The sequence below is a fragment of the Salmo trutta genome, chromosome 2, assembly GCF_901001165.1.
Source record: "Salmo trutta chromosome 2, fSalTru1.1, whole genome shotgun sequence".
NCBI classification, from domain to species: Eukaryota; Metazoa; Chordata; class Actinopteri; order Salmoniformes; family Salmonidae; genus Salmo; species Salmo trutta.
The window spans coordinates 13776877-13797579 of NC_042958.1; the positions used below are offsets into that span (position 1 = coordinate 13776877).

Below are 20703 nucleotides of genomic sequence, written 5' to 3' on the forward strand. Positions count from 1 at the left end.
TTATAACCCAGGTATATAGACGCCCCGTTATAACCCAGGTATATAGACCGTCCCGTTATACCCCGGTATATAGACGTCCCGTTATAAACCCAGGTATATAGACTGCACCGTTATAACCCAGGTATATAGACCGTCCGTTATAAAACCGTTAAGACCGTCCCGTTATAACCCAGTTATAGACCGTCCGTTATAACCCAGTATATAGACCGTCCTGTTATAACCCAGGTATATAGACCGCCCCGTTATAACCAGGTATCTAGACGTCCCGTTATAACCCCAGTTATAGACCGTCCCGTTATAACCCAGTTATAGACCGTCCCGTTATAACCCAGTTATAGACCGTCCCTTTATAACCCAGGTATATAGACCGTCCCGTTATAACCCAGTTATAGACCGTCCCGTTATAACCCAGTTATAGACCGTCCCGTTATAACCCAGTTATAGACCGTCCCTTTATAACCCAGGTATATAGACCGTCCCGTTCATAACCCAGGTATATAGACAGTCCCGTTATAACCCAGTTATAGACCGTCCCGTTATAACCCAGTTATAGACCGTCCCGTTTATAACCCGGTTATAGACCTTCCTGTTATAACCCAATTATAGACCGTCCCGTTATAACCCAGGTATATAGACCGTCCCGTTATACCCAGTTATAGACCGTCTCGTTATAACCCAGGTATATAGACCGTCCCTTTATAACCCAGGTATATAGACCGTCCCGTTATAACCCAGGTATATAGACCGTCCCGTTATAACCAAGTTATAGACCGTCCCGTTATTAACCCAGGTATATAGCCTGCCCCGTTATAACCCAGGTATAGACCGTCCCGTTATAACCCAGTTATAGACCGTCCCGTTATAACCCAGTATAGACCGTCCCGTTATACCCAGTTATATAGACTTCCTGTTATAACCCAGGTATATAGACCGCCCCGTTACTAACCCAGGTATATAGACCGTCCGTTATAACCCAGTTATAGACCGTCCCGTATAACCCAGTTATAGACCGTCCCCTTTATAACCCAGGTATATAGACCGTCCCGTTATAACCCAGGATATAGACAGTCCCGTTATAACCCAGTTATAGACAGTCCCGTTATAACCCAGTTATAGACCGTCCCGTTATAACCCAGGTTATAGGACCGTCCCGTTATAACCCGGTTATAGACCGTCCCGTTATAACCCAGTTATAGACCGTCCCGTTATAACCAGGTATATAGGACCGTCCCTTATAACCAGTTATAGGACCGTCTCGTATAACCAGGTATATAGACCGTCCCTTTATAACCCAGGTATATAGACCGTCCCGTTATAACCCAGATATATAGACCGTCCCGTTATAACCAAGTTATAGACCGTCCCGTTATAACCCAGGTATATAGCCTGCCCGTTATAACCCAGGTATATAGACCGTCCCGTTATAACCCAGTTATAGACCGTCCCGTTATAACCCAGTTATAGACCGTCCCGTTATAACCCAGTTATATAGACCGTCCTGTTATAACCCAGGTATATAGACGCCCCGTTATAACCCAGGTATATAGACCGTCCCGTTATAACCCCAGTTATAGACCGTCCCTTTATAACCCAGGTATATAGGGACGTCCCGTTATAACCCAGGTATATAGACCGTCCCGTTTATAACCCAGGTATATAGACCGTCCCGTTATAACCCAGTTATAGGACCGTCCCGTTAAACCCAGTATATAGACCGTCCCGTTATAACCCAGTTATACACCGTCCCGTTATAACCCAGGTATATAGACCGTCCCGTTATAACCCAGGTATATAGACCGTCCGTTATAACCCAGTTATAGACGTCCCGTTATAACCCAGTTATACACCGTCCCGTTATAACCCAGTTATACACCGTCCCGTTATAACCCAGTTATACACCGTCCCGTTATAACCCAGTTATAGAAATCCCGTTATAACCCAGTTATAGGACCGTCCCGTTTATAACCCAGGTATATAGACCGTCCCGTTATAACCCAGTTATAGACCGTCCCGTTATAAACCCAGGTATTAGACCGTCCCGTTATAACCAGTTATCGGACCGTCCCGTTATAACCCAGTATAGACCGTCCCGTTATAACCCAGTTATACACCGTCCGTTATAACCCAGGTATATAGACCGTCCCGTTATAACCCAGGTATATCGACCGTCCCGTTATAACCCAGGTATATCGACCGTCCCGTTATAACCCAGGTATATAGACCGTCCCTTTATAACCCAGGTATATACCGTCCCGTTATAACCAAGTTATAGACCGTCCCGTTATAACCCAGGTATATAGACCGTCCCGTTATAACCCAGGTATATAGACCGTCCCGTTATAACCCAGTTATAGACCGTCCCGTTATAACCCAGGTATATAGACCGTCGCGTTATATCCCAGTTATAGACCGTCCGTTATAACCCAGGTATATAGACCGTCCCGTTATAACCCAGGTATATAGACCGTCCCGTTATAACCCAGTTATAGATTGTCCCGTTATAACCCAGTTATAGACCGTCCCGTTATAACCCAGTTATAGACCGTCCCGTTATAACCCAGTTATAGACCGTCCCGTTATAACCCAGTTATAGACCGTCCCGTTATAACCCAGGTATAGACCGTCCCGTTATAACCCAGTTATAGACCGTCCCGTTATAACCCAGTATATAGACCGTCCCGTTATAACCCAGTTATAGACCGTCCCGTTATAACACAGTTATAGACCGTCCCGTTATAACCAGTTATAGACCGTCCCGTTATAAACCCAGTTAATCTAGTACCGTCCCGTTATAACCCAGGTATATAGACCGTCCCGTTATAACCCAGTTATAGACCGTCCGTTTATAACCCAGTTCTAGACCGTCCCGTATAACCCAGTTATAGACCGTCCCGTTATAACCCAGGTTATAGACCGTCCCGTTATACACCCAGTTATAGACGTCCCGTTATAACCCAGTTCTAGACCGTCCCGGTATAACCCAGTTATAGACGTCCCGTTATACAGCGGTTATAGGACGTCCCGTTATAACCCAGTTATAGACCGTCCCGTTATAAACCCAGTTATAGACCGTCCCGTTATAACCCAGTTATAGACGTCCCGTTATAACCCAGTTATAGACCGTCCCGTTATAACCCAGTTATAGACCGTCCCGTTATAACCCAGTTATAGACCGTCCCGTTATAACCCAGTTATAGACCGCCCCGTTATAACCCAGGTATATAGACCGTCCCGTTATAACCCCGGTATATAGACCGTCCCGTTATAACCCAGGTATATAGACCGCCCCGTTATAACCCAGGTATATAGACCGTCCCGTTATAAACCAGTTATAGACCGTCCCGTTATAACCCAGTTATAGACCGTCCCGTTATAACCCAGTTATATAGACCGTCCTGTTATAACCCAGGTATATAGACCGCCCCGTTATAACCCAGGTATATAGACCGTCCCGTTATAACCCAGTTATAGACCGTCCCGTTATAACCCAGTTATAGACCGTCCCGTTATAACCCAGTTATAGACCGTCCCTTTATAACCCAGGTATATAGGACCGTCCGTTATAACCCAGGTATATAGACGTTCCCGTTATAACCCAGGTATATAGACCGTCCCGTTATAACCCAGGTATATAGACCGTCCCGTTATAACCCGGTTATAGACCGTCCCGTTATAACCCAGTTATAGACCGTCCCGTTATAACCCAGGTATATAGACCGTCCCGTTATAACCCAGTTATAGACCGTCTCGTTATAACCCAGGTATATAGACCGTCCCTTTATAACCCAGGTATATAGACCGTCCCGTTATAACCCAGGTATATAGACCGTCCCGTTATAACCAAGTTATAGACCGTCCCGTTATAACCCAGGTATATAGCCTGCCTCGTTATAACCCAGGTATATAGACCGTCCCGTTATAACCCAGTTATAGACCGTCCCGTTATAACCCAGTTATAGACCGTCCCGTTATAAACCCAGTTATATAGACCGTCCTGTTATAACCCAGGTATATAGACCGCCCCGTTATAACCCAGGTATATAGACCGTCCCGTTATAACCCAGTTATAGACCGTCCCGTTATAACCCAGTTAATAGACCGTCCCTTTATAACCCAGGTATATAGACCGTCCCGTTATAACCCAGGTATATAGACAGTCCCGTTATAACCCAGTTATAGACCGTCCCGTTATAACCCAGTTATAGACCGTCCCGTTATAACCCGGTTATAGACCGTCCCGTTATAACCCAGGTATATAGACCGTCCCGTTATAACCCCGTTATAGACCGTCTCGTTATAACCCAGGTATATAGGACCGTCCCTTTATATAACCCAGGTATATAGACCGTCCCGTTATAACCCAGGTATATAGACCGTCCCTTTATAACCAAGTGTATAGACCGTCCGTTATAACCCAGGTATATAGCCTGCCACGTTATAACCCAGGTTATAAGACCGTCCCGTTATAACCCAGTTATAGACCGTCCCGTTATAACCCAGTTATAGACCGTCCCGTTATAACCCAGGTATATAGACCGTCCCGTTATAACCCAGTTATATAGACCGTCCTGTTATAACCCAGGTATATAGACCGCCCCGTTATAACCCAGGTATATAGACCGTCCCGTTATAACCCAGTTATAGACCGTCCCTTTATAACCCAGGTATATAGACCGTCCCGTTATAACCCAGGTATATAGACCGTCCCGTTATAACCCAGTTATAGACCGTCCCGTTATAACCCAGTTATACACCGTCCCGTTATAACCCAGTTATACACCGTCCCGTTATAACCCAGTTATACACCGTCCCGTTATAACCCAGTTATACACCGTCCCGTTATAACCCAGTTATAGACGTCCCGTTATAACCCAGCTATAGACCGTCCCGTTATAACCCAGGTATATAGACCGTCCCGTTATAACCCAGTTATAGACCGTCCCGTTATAACCCAGGTATATAGACCGTCCCGTTATAACCCAGGTATATAGACCGTCCCGTTATAACCCAGGTATATAGACCGACCCGTTATAACCCAGGTATATAGACCGTCCCGTTATAACCAAGTTATAGACCGTCCCGTTATAACCCAGGTATATAGACCGTCGCGTTATAACCCAGTTATAGACCGTCCCGTTATAACCCAGGTATATAGACCGTCCCGTTATAACCCAGGTATATAGACCGTCCCGTTATAACCCAGGTATATAGACCGTCCCGTTATAACCCAGTTATAGACCGTCCCGTTATAACCCAGGTATAGACCGTCCCGTTATAACCCAGGTATAGACCGTCCCGTTATAACCCAGGTATATAGACCGTCCCGTTATAACCCAGGTATATAGACCGCCCCGTTATAACCCAGGTATATAGACCGTCCCGTTATAACCCAGTTATAGACCGTCCCGTTATAACCCAGTTATATAGACCGTCCCGTTATAACCCAGTTATATAGACCGTCCCGTTATAACCAGTTATATAGACCGTCCCGTTATAACCCAGTTATATAGACCGTCCCGTTATAACCCAGTTATATAGACCGTCCCGTTATAACCCAGTTATATAGACCGTCCCGTTATAACCCAGGTATAGACCGTCCCGTTATAACCCAGGTATAGACCGTCCCGTTATAACCCAGTTATAGACCGTCCCGTTATAACCCAGTTATAGACCGTCCCGTTATAACCCAGTTATAGACCGTCCCGTTATAACCCAGGTATAGACCGTCCCGTTATAACCCAGTTATAGACCGTACCGTTATAACCCAGGTATATAGACTGTACCGTTATAACCCAGGTATATAGACCGTCCCGTTATAACCCAGGTATATAGACCGTCCCGTTATAACCCAGTTATAGACCGTCCCTTTATAACCCCGGTATATAGACCGTCCCGTTATAACCCAGGTATATAGACCGTCCCGTTATAACCCAGGTAAATAGACCGTCCCGTTATAACTCAGGTATATAGACCGTCCCGTTATAGACCGTCCCGTTATAACCCAGTTATATAGACCGTCCCGTTATAACCCAGTTATATAGACCGTCCCGTTATAACCCAGGTATATAGACCGTCCCGTTATAACCCAGTTATAGACCGTCCCGTTATAACCCAGTTATAGGACCGTCCCGTTATAACCCAGTTATAACACCGTCCGTTATTAACCCAGGTATATGACCGTTCCCGTTATAACCCAGTTATAGTGACCGGTCCCGTTATAACCCAGGGTCTATCGACCAGTCCCGTTATACACCCAGTTATATAGACCGTCCCGTTATAACCCAGGGTATATTAGACCGTTCCCGTTATAACCAAGTTATAGACCGTCCGTTATAACCCACGGGTATATAGACCGTCCCGTTATAACCCCAGGTATATAGACCGTCCCGTTATAACCCCAGTTATAGACCGTCCCGTTCTAACCCAGGTCTATAGACCGTTCGCGTTATTAACCCAGTTATAGGACCGTCCCGTTTATAACCCAGCGTCTATAGACACGTCACGTTATAACCCAGGGTATATCGGACCGTTCCCGTTATAACCCAGTTATAGACCGTCCCGTTATAACCCAGTTATAGGACCGTACCGTTATAACCCAGTTCTAGACCGTCCCGTTATAACCCAGTTATAGACCGTCCCGTTATAACCCAGTTATAGACCGTCCCGTTATAACCCAGGTATAGACCGTCCCGTTATAACCCAGTTATAGACCGTCCCGTTATAACCCAGGTATATAGACCGTCCCGTTATAACCCAGTTATAGACCGTCCCGTTATAACCCAGTTATAGACCGTCCCGTTATAACCCAGTTATAGACCGTCCCGTTATATCCCAGTTATATAGACCGTCCCGTTATAACCCAGGTATATAGACCGTCCCGTTATAACCCAGTTATAGACCGTCCCGTTATAACCCAGTTATAGACCGTCCCGTTATAACCCAGTTATAGACCGTCCCGTTATAACCCAGTTATAGACCGTCCCGTTATAACCCAGTTATAGACGTCCCGTTATAACCCAGTTATAGACCGTCCCGTTATAACCCAGTTATAGACCGTCCCGTTATAAGCCAGTTATAGACCGTCCCGTTATAACCCAGTTAAAGACCGTCCCGTTATAACCCAGGTATAGACCGTCCCGTTATAACCCAGTTATAGACCGTCCCGTTATAACCCAGTTATAGACCGTCCCGTTATAACCCAGGTATATAGACCGTGCCGTTATAACCCAGGTATATAGACCGTGCCGTTATAACCCAGGTATATAGACCGTCCCGTTATAACCCAGGTACATAGACCGTCCCGTTATAACCCAGTTATAGACCGTCCCTTTATAACCCAGGTATATAGACCGTCCCGTTATTACCCAGGTATATAGACCGTCCCGTTATAACCCAGGTATATAGACCGTCCCGTTATAACTCAGGTATATAGACCGTCCCGTTATAACCCAGTTATAGACCGTTCCGTTATAACCCAGGTATATAGACCGTCCCGTTATAACCCAGGTATATAGACCGTCCCGTTATAACCCAGTTATAGACCGTCCCGTTATAACCCAGTTATAGACCGTCCCGTTATAACCCAGTTATAGACCGTCCCGTTATAACCCAGTTATAGACCGTCCCGTTATAACCCAGGTATAAAGACCGTCCCGTTATAACCCAGGTATATAGACCGTCCCGTTATAACCCAGTTATAGACCGTCCCGTTATAACCCACTTATAGACCGTCCCTTTATAACCAGGTATATAGACCGTCCCGTTATAACCCAGGTATATAGACCGTCCCGTTATAACCCAGTTATAGACCGTCCCGTTATAACCCAGGTATATAGACCGTCCCGTTATAACCCAGTTATAGACCGTCCCGTTATAACCCAGTTATAGACCGTCCCGTTATAACCCAGGTATATAGACCGTCCCGTTATAACCCAGTTATAGACCGTCTCGTTATAACCCAGGTATATAGACCGCCCCGTTATAACCCAGGTATATAGACCGTCCCGTTATAACCCAGGTATATAGACCGTCCCGTTATAACCCAGTTATAGACCGTCCCGTTATAACCCAGGTATTTAGACTGCCCCGTTATAACCCAGGTATATAGACCGTCCCGTTATAAACCAGTTATAGACCGTCCCGTTATAACCCAGTTATAGACCGTCCCGTTATAACCCAGGTATATAGACCGTCCCGTTATAACCCAGGTATATAGACCGCCCCGTTATAACCCAGGTATATAGACCGTCCCGTTATAACCCAGTTATAGACCGTCCCGTTATAACCCAGTTATAGACCGTCCCGTTATAACCCAGTTATAGACCGTCCCTTTATAACCCAGGTATATAGACCGTCCCGTTATAACCCAGGTATATAGACAGTCCCGTTATAACCCAGTTATAGACCGTCCCGTTATAACCCAGTTATAGACCGTCCCGTTATAACCCGGTTATAGACCGTCCCGTTATAACCCGGTTATAGACCGTCCCGTTATAACCCAGTTATAGACCGTCCCGTTATAACCCAGGTATATAGACCGTCCCGTTATAACCCAGGTATATAGACCGTCCCGTTATAACCCAGTTATAGACCGTCTCGTTATAACCCAGTTATAGACCGTCTCGTTATAACCCAGGTATATAGACCGTCCCTTTATAACCCAGGTATATAGACCGTCCCGTTATAACCCAGGTATATAGACCGTCCCGTTATAACCAAGTTATAGACCGTCCCGTTATAACCCCGGTATATAGCCTGCCCCGTTATAACCCAGGTATATAGACCGTCCCGTTATAACCCAGTTATAGACCGTCCCGTTATAACCCAGTTATATAGACCGTCCTGTTATAACCCAGGTATATAGACCGCCCCGTTATAACCCAGGTATATAGACCGTCCCGTTATAACCCAGTTATAGACCGTCCCGTTATAACCCAGTTATAGACCGTCCCTTTATAACCCAGGTATATAGACCGTCCCGTTATAACCCAGGTATATAGACAGTCCCGTTATAACCCAGTTATAGACCGTCCCGTTATAACCCAGTTATAGACCGTCCCGTTATAACCCGGTTATAGACCGTCCCGTTATAACCCAGGTATATAGACCGTCCCGTTATAACCCAGGTATATAGACCGTCCCGTTATAACCCAGTTATAGACCGTCTCGTTATAACCCAGGTATATAGACCGTCCCTTTATAACCCAGGTATATAGACCGTCCCGTTATAACCCAGGTATATAGACCGTCCCGTTATAACCAAGTTATAGACCGTCCCGTTATAACCCAGGTATATAGCCTGCCCCGTTATAACCCAGGTATATAGACCGTCCCGTTATAACCCAGTTATAGACCGTCCCGTTATAACCCAGTTATAGACCGTCCCGTTATAACCCAGTTATATAGACCGTCCTGTTATAACCCAGATATATAGACCGCCCCGTTATAACCCAGGTATATAGACCGTCCCGTTATAACCCAGTTATAGACCGTCCCTTTATAACCCAGGTATATAGACCGTCCCGTTATAACCCAGGTATATAGACCGTCCCGTTATAACCCAGTTATAGACCGTCCCGTTATAACCCAGTTATACACCGTCCCGTTATAACCCAGTTATACACCGTCCCGTTATAACCCAGTTATAGACGTCCCGTTATAACCCAGTTATAGACCGTCCCGTTATAACCCAGGTATATAGACCGTCCCGTTATAACCCAGTTATAGACCGTCCCGTTATAACCCAGGTATATAGACCGTCCCGTTATAACCCAGGTATATAGACCGTCCCGTTATAACCAAGTTATAGACCGTCCCGTTATAACCCAGGTATATAGACCGTCGCGTTATAACCCAGTTATAGACCGTCCCGTTATAACCCAGGTATATAGACCGTCCCGTTATAACCCAGGTATATAGACCGTCCCGTTATAACCCAGGTATATAGACCGTCCCGTTATAACCCAGGTATATAGACCGTCCCGTTATAACCCAGGTATATAGACCGTCCCGTTATAACCCAGTTATAGACCGTCCCGTTATAACCCAGGTATAGACCGTCCCGTTATAACCCAGGTATAGACCGTCCCGTTATAATCCAGGTATATAGACCGTCCCGTTATAACCCAGGTATATAGACCGTCCCGTTATAACCCAGGTATATAGACCGCCCCGTTATAACCCAGGTATATAGACCGTCCCGTTATAACCCAGTTATAGACCGTCCCGTTATAACCCAGTTATATAGACCGTCCCGTTATAACCCAGTTATATAGACCGTCCCGTTATAACCCAGTTATATAGACCGTCCCGTTATAACCCAGTTATATAGACCGTCCCGTTATAACCCAGTTATATTGACCGTCCCGTTATAACCCAGTTATAGACCGTCCCGTTATAACCCAGGTATAGACCGTCCCGTTATAACCCAGTTATAGACCGTCCCGTTATAACCCAGTTATAGACCGTCCCGTTATAACCCAGTTATAGACTGTCCCGTTATAACCCAGGTATAGACCGTCCCGTTATAACCCAGTTATAGACCGTACCGTTATAACCCAGGTATATAGACTGTCCCGTTATAACCCAGGTATATAGACCGTCCCGTTATAACCCAGTTATAGACCGTCCCTTTATAACCCCGGTATATGGACCGTCCCGTTATAACCCAGGTATATAGACCGTCCCGTTATAACCCAGGTAAATAGACCGTCCCGTTATAACTCAGGTATATAGACCGTCCCATTATAACCCAGTTATAGACCGTCCCGTTATAACCCAGGTATATAGACCGTCCCGTTATAACCCAGTTATAGACCGTCCCGTTATAACCCAGTTATAGACCGTCCCGTTATAACCCAGTTATAGACCGTCCCGTTATAACCCAGTTATAGACCGTCCCGTTATAACCCAGGTATATAGACCGTCCCGTTATAACCCAGGTATATAGACCGTCCCGTTATAACCCAGTTATAGACCTTCCCGTTATAACCCAGTTATAGACCGTCCCTTTATAACCCAGGTATATAGACCGTCCCGTTATAACCCAGTTATAGACCGTCCCGTTATAATCCAGGTATATAGACCGTCCCGTTATAACCCAGGTATATAGACCGTCCCGTTATAACCCAGTTATAGACCGTCCCGTTATAACCCAGTTATAGACCGTCCCGTTATAACCCAGGTATATAGACCGTCCCTTTATAACCCAGGTATATAGACCGTCCCTTTATAACCCAGGTATATAGACCGTCCCGTTATAACCCAGTTATAGACCGTCCCGTTATAACCCAGGTATATAGACCGTCCCGTTATAACCCAGGTATATAGACCGTCCCGTTATAACCCAGGTATATAGACCGTCCCGTTATAACCCAGTTATAGACCGTCCCGTTATAACCCAGTTATAGACCGTCCCGTTATAACCCAGTTATAGACCGTCCCGTTATAACCCAGGTATATAGACCGTCCCGTTATAACCCAGGTATATAGACCGTCCCGTTATAACCCAGTTATAGACCGTCCCGTTATAACCCAGTTATAGACCGTCCCTTTATAACCCAGGTATATAGACCGTCCCGTTATAACCCAGTTATAGACCGTCCCGTTATAACCCAGTTATAGACCGTCCCGTTATAATCCAGGTATATAGACCGTCCCGTTATAACCCAGGTATATAGACCGTCCCGTTATAACCCAGTTATAGACCGTCCCGTTATAACCCAGTTATAGACCGTCCCGTTATAACCCAGGTATATAGACCGTCCCTTTATAACCCAGGTATATAGACCGCCCCGTTATAACCCAGTTATAGACCGTCCCGTTATAACCCAGTTATAGACCGTCCCGTTATAACCCAGGTATATAGACCGTCCCGTTATAACCCAGGTATATAGACCGTCCCTTTATTACCCAGTTATAGACCGTCCTTTCATAACCCAGTTATAGACCGTCCCGTTATAACCCAGTTATAGACCGTCCCGTTATAACCCAGTTATAGACCGTCCCTTTATAACCCAGTTATATAGACCGTCCCGTTATAACCCAGGTATATAGACCGTCCCGTTATAACCCAGTTATAGACCGTCCCGTTATAACCCAGTTATAGACGTCCCGTTATAACCCAGTTATAGACCGTCCCGTTATAACCCAGTTATAGACCGTCCCGTTATAACCCAGGTATATAGACCGTCCCATTATAACCCAGTTATAGACCGTCCCTTCATAACCCAGTTATAGACCGTCCCGTTATAACCCAGGTATAGACCGTCCCGTTATAACCCAGGTATATAGACCGTCCCTTTATTACCCAGTTATAGACCGTCCTTTCATAACCCAGTTATAGACCGTCCCGTTATAACCCAGTTATAGACCGTCCCTTTATAACCCAGGTATATAGACCGTCCCGTTATAACCCAGGTATATAGACCGTCCCGTTATAACCCAGTTATAGACCGTCCCGTTATAACCCAGTTATAGACGTCCCGTTATAACCCAGTTATAGACCGTCCCGTTATAACCCAGTTATAGACCGTCCCGTTATAACCCAGGTATATAGACCGTCCCATTATAACCCAGTTATAGACCGTCCCTTCATAACCCAGTTATAGACTTTCCCGTTATAACCCAGGTATAGAACGTCCCGTTATAACCCAGGTATAGAACGTCCCGTTATAACCCAGGTATAGAACGTTCCTATCAATGACATTGATATTTAAAAATATGTTCTCTCAGTTTTACCCTCCATAATAGTTATTACATTTGTTGCATAAGATTTCAGTTAGAATCTGTAAAAAAAAGGGGGGGTGAGAGATTTTCTTTCTTAATGGTCCAAGAGGCCACTTCTCCTCAGTAGTGATAACTGATGCTTCCACATTGTGCTATTTTTTGGGGATAGGTTTTGAAAACTATGAAGATGTCCAGTGAAAGCAGAAATGCAATTTGTTGACAACACAGTACATTATCTCGAATGCTAATCAATAAAAATGTGTCACGCTTGTTGTTGGAATGAGACCAAGGTGCAGCGTGGTAGGCGTACATTTTACTTTTATTTAAAAATGACACCGGACAAAACAACAAAATACAAAAATGAACGTAAAGCTATATGCAGTGCAGAAAGCAACTACACACAAACAAGATCCCACAATCACAGGTGGGGAAAAAGGGCTGCCTAAGTATGATCCCAAATCAGAGACAACGATAAACAGCTGTCTCTGATTGGGAACCATACTAGGCCAACAAAGAAATAGAAACATAGATATGCCCACCCAAGTCACACCCTGACCTAACAAAATAGAGAATAAAAAAGGCTCTCTAAGGTCAGGGCGTGAAAAAATGTCTGTTAAATTTGCTGCTCTCTTTAGCAGGTTATTTAATAGGGAACTGTCGGAGGCGCTCTCGTATTGTTACATCATCAAAATTCAGATAATAAAGACGCGAACATGGCAGCCATTCTAAAACCTGGCCGAACTCTATGTGCATTTGTAAAGTTTTTTTTCTCCACATTTTGTTACGTTACAGCCTTATTCTAAAATTGATTAAATTGATGAGGGAAAAAATCTACACAGAGCACCCCATAATGACAAAGTAAAAACAGGTTTTGGGAAATTTTAGCAAATGTTTTAAAAATGATATCACACTTACATAAGTATTCAGACCCTTTACTCAGTACTTTGTTGAAGCACCTTTGGCAGCGATTACAGCCTCAAGTCTTTTTGGGTATGAAGGTACAAGCTTGGCACACAACGGTTTGGTTTGTTTGATCTGAGCAATTTTTCTTAGCTATCAAAGATAATTGTGTAGTTTAGAGTAATTAGAGTAATTATCGAGGCTAGCTAGTTTTTCGTCCTCCTAACGTAGTCAACACTGCTAGCTGCTAGCTAGTCAACACTGCTAGCTAGCCAACCTCTACCGACTAGCAGCACTGTAGAAACTATTACATTACAACGGAACGACTTGATTAGTGTAGTGTTAGTTAGCTAGCTACATAGTTGTCTTTGCTGTCTTTGTATCTAAGATAATTGTGTAGTTTAGAGTAATTATCGAGGTTAGCTAGCCAGCCGCGACGCGACGCCTTGTCCAGACTCCAGACTTAGTCAACACACCTAGTCATCAAACCCACTGCTAGCTAGTGGGTTTGCTAGCTAGCCAACCGTTACCGACTAGCAGCGCTATAGATACTAATACATTACAACGGAACGATTTGACTAGTGCAGTGTTAGCTAGCTAGCTACATAGTTGACTTTGTCATAGCTTGATAATTGTGTAGTTTAGTAATTATCGAGGTTAGCTAGCCAGCTATTTCCGTCCCCCGCGACGCCATTGTTCCATACTTAGCCAACTATTACCGACGAGCAGCATTGTAGAAACTAAGTACATTACAAAGGAACGTCTTGATTAGTGTTATGTTAGCTAGCTACAAAGTTGCTCTTGTATCATGACAAGGTGTAGTACTGAAACTATCGAGGTTACCTAGCCAGCTCCACGTTCAAACAAAGTCAACAACGCAGCCACTGCTAGCTAGCCTACTCCACCAGCCAGCAGTACTGTATCATTTTCGTCATTTTAGTCAATAAGATTTTCGCAACGTAAGCTTAACTTTCTGAACATTCGAGACGTGTAGTCCACTTGTCATTCCAATCTCCTTTGCACTAGCGTAGCCTCTTCTGTAGCTTGTCAACTTTGTGTCTGTCTATCCCTGTTCTCTCCCCTCTGCACAGGCCATACAAACGCTTCACACCGCGTGGCCGCTGCCACTCTAACCTGGTGGTCCCAGCGCGCACGACTCACGTGGAGTTCCAGGTCTCCGGCAGCCTCTGGAACTGCCGGTCTGCGGCCAACAAGGCTGAGTTCATCTCAGCCTATGCTACCCTCCAGTCCCTAGACTTCCTGGCGCTGACGGAAACATGGATTACCACAGATAACACTGCTACTCCTACTGCTCTCTCCTCGTCTGCCCACGTGTTCTCGCATACCCCTAGAGCATCGAGCCAGCGGGGTGGTGGCACTGGAATCCTCATCTCTCCCAAGTGGACATTCTCTCTTTCTCCCCTGACCCATCTGTCTATCTCCTCATTTGAATTCCATGCTGTCACAGTTACCAGCCCTTTCAAGCTTAACATCCTTATCATTTATCGCCCTCCAGGTTCCCTTGGAGAGTTCATCAATGAGCTTGACGCCTTGATAAGTTCCTTTCCTGAGGATGGCTCACCTCTCACAGTTCTGGGTGACTTTAACCTCCCCACGTCTACATTTGATTCATTCCTCTCTGCCTCCTTCTTTCCACTCCTCTCCTCTTTTGACCTCACCCTCTCACCTTCCCCCCCACTCACAAGGCAGGCAATACGCTTGACCTCATCTTTACTAGATGCTGTTCTTCCACTAATCTCATTGCAACTCCCCTCCAAGTCTCCGACCACTACCTTGTATCCTTTTCCCTCTCGCTCTCATCCAACACTTCTCACTCTGCCCCTACTCGGATGGTATTGCGCCGTCCCAACCTTCGCTCTCTCTCTCCCGCTACTCTCTCCTCTTCCATCCTATCATCTCTTCCCTCTGCTCAAACCTTCTCCAACCTATCTCCTGATTCTGCCTCCTCAACCCTCCTCTCCTCCCTTTCTGCATCCTTTGATTTTCTCTGTCCCCTATCCTCCAGGCCGGCTCGGTCCTCCCCTCCTGCTCCGTGGCTCGACGACTCACTGCGAGCTCACAGAACAGGGCTCCGGGCAGCCGAGCGGAAATGGAGGAAAACTCGCCTCCCTGCGGACCTGGCACCCTTTCACTCCCTCCTCTCTACATTTTCCTCTTCTGTCTCTGCTGCTAAAGCCACTTTCTACCACTCTAAATTCCAAGCATCTGCCTCTAACCCTAGGAAGCTCTTTGCTACCTTCTCCTCCCTCCTGAATCCTCCTCCCCCTCCCCCCCTCCTCCCTCTCTGCGGATGACTTCGTCAACCATTTTGAAAAGAAGGTTGATGACATCCGATCCTCGTTTGCTAAGTCAAACGACACCGCTGGTCCTGCTCACACTGCCCTACCCTGTGCTTTGACCTCTTTCTCCCCTCTCTCTCCAGATGAAATCTCGCGTCTTGTGACGGCCGGCCGTCCAACAACCTGCCCACTTCACCCTATCCCCTCCTCTCTTCTCCAGACCATTTCCGGAGACCTTCTCACCTCGCTCATCAACTCATCCTTGACCGCTGGCTACGTCCCTTCCGTCTTCAAGAGAGCGAGAGTTGCACCCCTTCTGAAAAAACCTACACTCGATCCCTCCGATGTCAACAACTACAGACCAGTATCCCTTCTTTCTTTTCTCTCCAAAACTCTTGAACGTGCCGTCCTTGGCCAGCTCTCCTGCTATCTCTCTCAGAATGACCTTCTTGATCCTAATCAGTCAGGTTTCAAGACTGGGCATTCAACTGAGACTGCTCTTCTCTGTGTCACGGAGGCTCTCCGCACTGCTAAAGCTAACTCTCTCTCCTCTGCTCTCATCCTTCTAGACCTATCTGCTGCCTTTGATACTGTGAACCATCAGATCCTCCTCTCCACCCTCTCCGAGCTGGGCATCTCCGGCGCGGCCCACGCTTGGATTGCGTCCTACCTGACAGGTCGCTCCTACCAGGTGGCGTGGCGAGAATCTGTCTCCGCACCACGTGCTCTCACCACTGGTGTCCCCCAGGGCTCTGTTCTAGGCCCTCTCCTATTCTCACTATACACCAAGTCACTTGGCTCTGTCATATCCTCACATGGTCTCTCCTATCATTGCTATGCAGACGACACACAATTAATCTTCTCCTTTCCCCCTTCTGATAACCAGGTGGCGAATCGCATCTCTGCATGTCTGGCAGACATATCAGTGTGGATGACGGATCACCACCTCAAGCTGAACCTCGGCAAGACGGAGCTGCTCTTCCTCCCAGGGAAGGACTGCCCGTTCCATGATCTCGCCATCACGGTTGACAACTCCCTTGTGTCCCCCTCCCAGAGTGCTAAGAACCTTGGCGTGACCCTGGACAACACCCGGTCGTTCTCCACTAACATCAAGGCGGTGACCCGATCCTGTAGGTTCATGCTCTACAACATTCGCAGAGTACGACCCTGCCTCACACAGGAAGCGGCGCAGGTCCTAGTCCAGGCACTTGTCATCTCCCGTCTAGATTACTGCAACTCGCTGTTGGCTGGGCTCCCTGCCTGTGCCATTAAACCCCTACAACTCATCCAGAACGCCGCAGCCCGTCTGGTGTTCAACCTTCCCAAGTTCTCTCACGTCACCCCGCTCCTCCGCTCTCTCCACTGGCTTCCAGTTGAAGCTCGCATCCGCTACAAGACCATGGTGCTTGCCTACGGAGCTGTGAGGGGAACGGCACCTCCGTACCTTCAGGCTCTGATCAGGCCCTACACCCAAACAAGGGCACTGCGCTCATCCACCTCTGGCCTGCTCGCCTCCCTACCTCTGAGGAAGCACAGTGTCCGCTCAGCCCAGTCAAAACTGTTCGCTGCTCTGGCACCCCAATGGTGGAACAAGCTCCCTCACGACGCCTGGACAGCGGAGTCAATCACCACCTTCCGGAGACACCTGAAACCACACCTCTTTAAGGAATACCTGGGATAGGATAAAGTAATCCTTCTAACCCCCCCCCCCTAAAAGATTTAGATGCACTATTGTAAAGTGGTTGTTCCACTGGATATCATAATGTGAATGCACCAATTTGTAAGTCGCTCTGGATAAGAGCGTCTGCTAAATGACTTAAATGTAATGTAAATGTTGTATTTGGAGAGTTTTTCTCATTCTTCTCTGCAGATCCTCTCAAGCTCTGTCAGGTTGGATGGGGAGCGTCGCTGAGATGTTCGATCGGGTTCAAGTCCGGGCTCTGGCTCGCTACTCGAGGGCATTCAGAGACTTGTCCCGAAGCCACTCCTGCGTGGTCTTGGCGGTTTGCTTAGGGTCGTTGTCCTGTTGGAAAGTGAACCTTCACCACAGTCTGAGGTCCTGAGCGCTCTGGAGCAGGTTTTCATCAAGGATCTCTGTACTTTGCTCCGTTCATCTATCCCTCGTTCCTGACTAGTCTCCCAGTCCCTGCTGCTGAAAAACATCCCCACGGCACGATGCTGCCACCACCATGCTTCACCATAGGGATGGTGCCAGGTTTCCTCCAGAGTTCAATCTTGGTTTCATCAAACCAGAGAATCTTGGTTTCTCATGGTCTGAGAATCCTTTAGGTGCCTTCTGGCAAACTCCATGCGGGCTGTCATGTGTCTTTTACTGAGGAGTGGCTTCCATCTGGCCACTCTACCCTAAAGGCCTGATTGGTGGAGTTCTGCAGAGATGGTTGTCCTTCTGGAAGGTTCTCCCATCTCCACAGAGGAACTCTGGAGCTCTGTCAGTGACCATCGGGTTCTTGGTCACCTCGCTGACCAAGGCCCTTCTCCCCCAGTTGCTCAGTTTGGCCGGGCGGCCAGCTCTAGGAAGAGTCTGGGTGGTTCCAAACTTCTTCCATTTAATAATGATGGAGACCACTGTGTTCTTGTGGACCTTCATTGCTGCAGACATTTTTTTGGTACCCTTCCCCAGATCTGTGCCTCAACGCAATCCTGTCTCAGAGCTCTATGAACAATTCCTTTCAACTCATGGCTTGGTTTTTGCTCTGACATGCACTGTCAACTGTGGGACCTTATATAGACAGGTGTGTGCCTTTCCAAATCATGCACAATCAATTGAATTTACCACAGGTGGACTCCAGTCAAGTTGTAGAAACATCTCAAGCATGATCAATGGAAACAGGATGCACCTGAGCTCAATTTTGAATCTCATCGCAAAGGGTCTGAATACTTATGTAAATAAGGTATTTCTCTTATTTTTAATACATTTGCAAACATTTCTAAAAACCTGTTTTTACTTTGTCATTATGTGGTATTGTGTGTAGATTAAGGAGGACTTCAATTGATTTTATCTATTTTAGAATAAGGCTGTAATGTAACAAAATGTGGAAAAGGTTAGAGCGTCTGAATATTTCCGAAAGCACTGTATACTGTATACGCTGTATTTGTCTCTGCTGTGGTGTTTTTAGTGACATGTTTCCACAAGGGGGCACTGTGTCACACAAATGTAATAGCATCTCACCACCATGTAAAGTTCACACCATTCAATCATTATCAGAGTATCATAGCCTCCATGCCATTATTCAAGGCTGTCCTAGTCATTAATCAGACACGCAGCTATTGAATGACACCATTAGCAGGGCCAGAGTCACCAATGGCTGATATTAATCCCAATGTGCCTGTGATGATGATTTACAGTCAAGGTTAGGACTATATGTTGTGGTTAGAATCACATTTGTGTTTACAAACTGCTGTTCTTCTGTCCATTGTAGCGATTTGTAGATACTGTCACACATGGTGCATCTCTGCAGAGTCAGTTCAAATGGAAGAGAGGAGACAAGGAGACAAGCGAAACAATCCATATCAAACTATTGGTATTTCTATCGACCATTGCTCCCTATCCTAGGTCTAGGCATCTTTAATGTAATCATGTCTTTCCCCATGGTCTCTGTTTAGATCATGGTGGGGTCCAGTATGGGCAGCTGGCTCATGCTGTTGGCAGCTATCGCCAGGCCGGAGAAGACTGCAGCTCTGGTGGGGATCTCCACGGCAGCAGACCATGTCGTCACAGCCTTCAAGTCAATGTCTCTAGAGGTGAGAGAGGACATCATGAAATAACCCCTGGATTACTATGAATGACTTTAACTAATGTTAATTCCATTTCTATTCAGGCGTGTCGTTAATTGAAATTCAATCATCTGTGTGAATGTCAATTCATTTTTAGATTTAAAATATATTTGATCCCATTTCACCACAGCTGCGTAAGGAGATTGAAGAGAAGGGCGTGCTGACGATGCCCAGCAAGCACAGAGAGGAGGGTGCCTACACGTTCACCGTGGACTTCCTGAAGGAGGCGGAGAACCACTGTGTCCTCCAGAGCCCCATCCCCATCACCTGCCCTGTGAGGCTCATCCACGGCCTGAAGGACGACGACGCGCCCTGGCACATCTCCATGCAAGTGGCCGAGCGCGTCCTCAGCCCAGACGTGGACATCATCCTCCGCCGCCACGGTCAGCACCGCATGGCCGAGAAAGACGACATCAAGCTCATGGTCTACACCATCGACGACCTCATAGACAAGCTGACCACGCTCGTTTGAGTCGGTGGAAGGGTTAGGGAAGGGAAGGGGGGGTGAGTTGGAAATCCCCCCCCCATTGGAGCTGCTCCTATCTCCCAGCCATATAAGATCCCTTTATCCCAGCTCTCCCACTCTCCCCTTACCCTTCCTCCCAGTCTACCCCTGGTCAGTTTATCCTAATTATGCCGTTACAAAGAGAAGGAGAGAAAGAGGAGAGAAACGAGGTTCACCGTAAGTACAAACTGATGGAACGAGGAGCTCGTCTGTCATGAACCTCAGCCAGGTCCTTGATGCGTGCCTTGGGGAGGGAGTGTGACTTTTACTAGTTCCAGTTTACTCTGTGCAGTGTTGTTTTGGTCAAGCTTTCTATGGGCCATGCTGCCACTGCTAATGCTGCCGCTGTTTGTTTGACAGAACATGCTGGTCCTTTTGCCAGACCCCAATAGTTTTCCTGTGCCTTTTTACCACATCTCACCCTGTTGGGCCAATAAAGCCTCTCCACACCAGAGGGGAGTGCAGGTCTCGTCTGTT

General features: G+C 46.7%; 1 protein-coding gene across 1 annotated transcript in view; it reads left to right on the forward strand.

Moving 5' to 3' along the window:
- Positions 1-20678, forward strand: part of abhd10b (abhydrolase domain containing 10, depalmitoylase b) — a 44728-nt gene extending 24050 nt beyond the window's left edge. Inside the window, exons 5-6 of the mRNA XM_029694914.1 lie at positions 19551-19688; positions 19852-20678. Of these exons, the coding sequence (XP_029550774.1) occupies positions 19551-19688; positions 19852-20193 (480 nt within the window). The 3' untranslated portion in view covers positions 20194-20678. The remainder of the gene's footprint in view (positions 1-19550; positions 19689-19851) is intronic.
- The last annotated feature ends 25 nt before the right edge of the window (positions 20679-20703 follow it).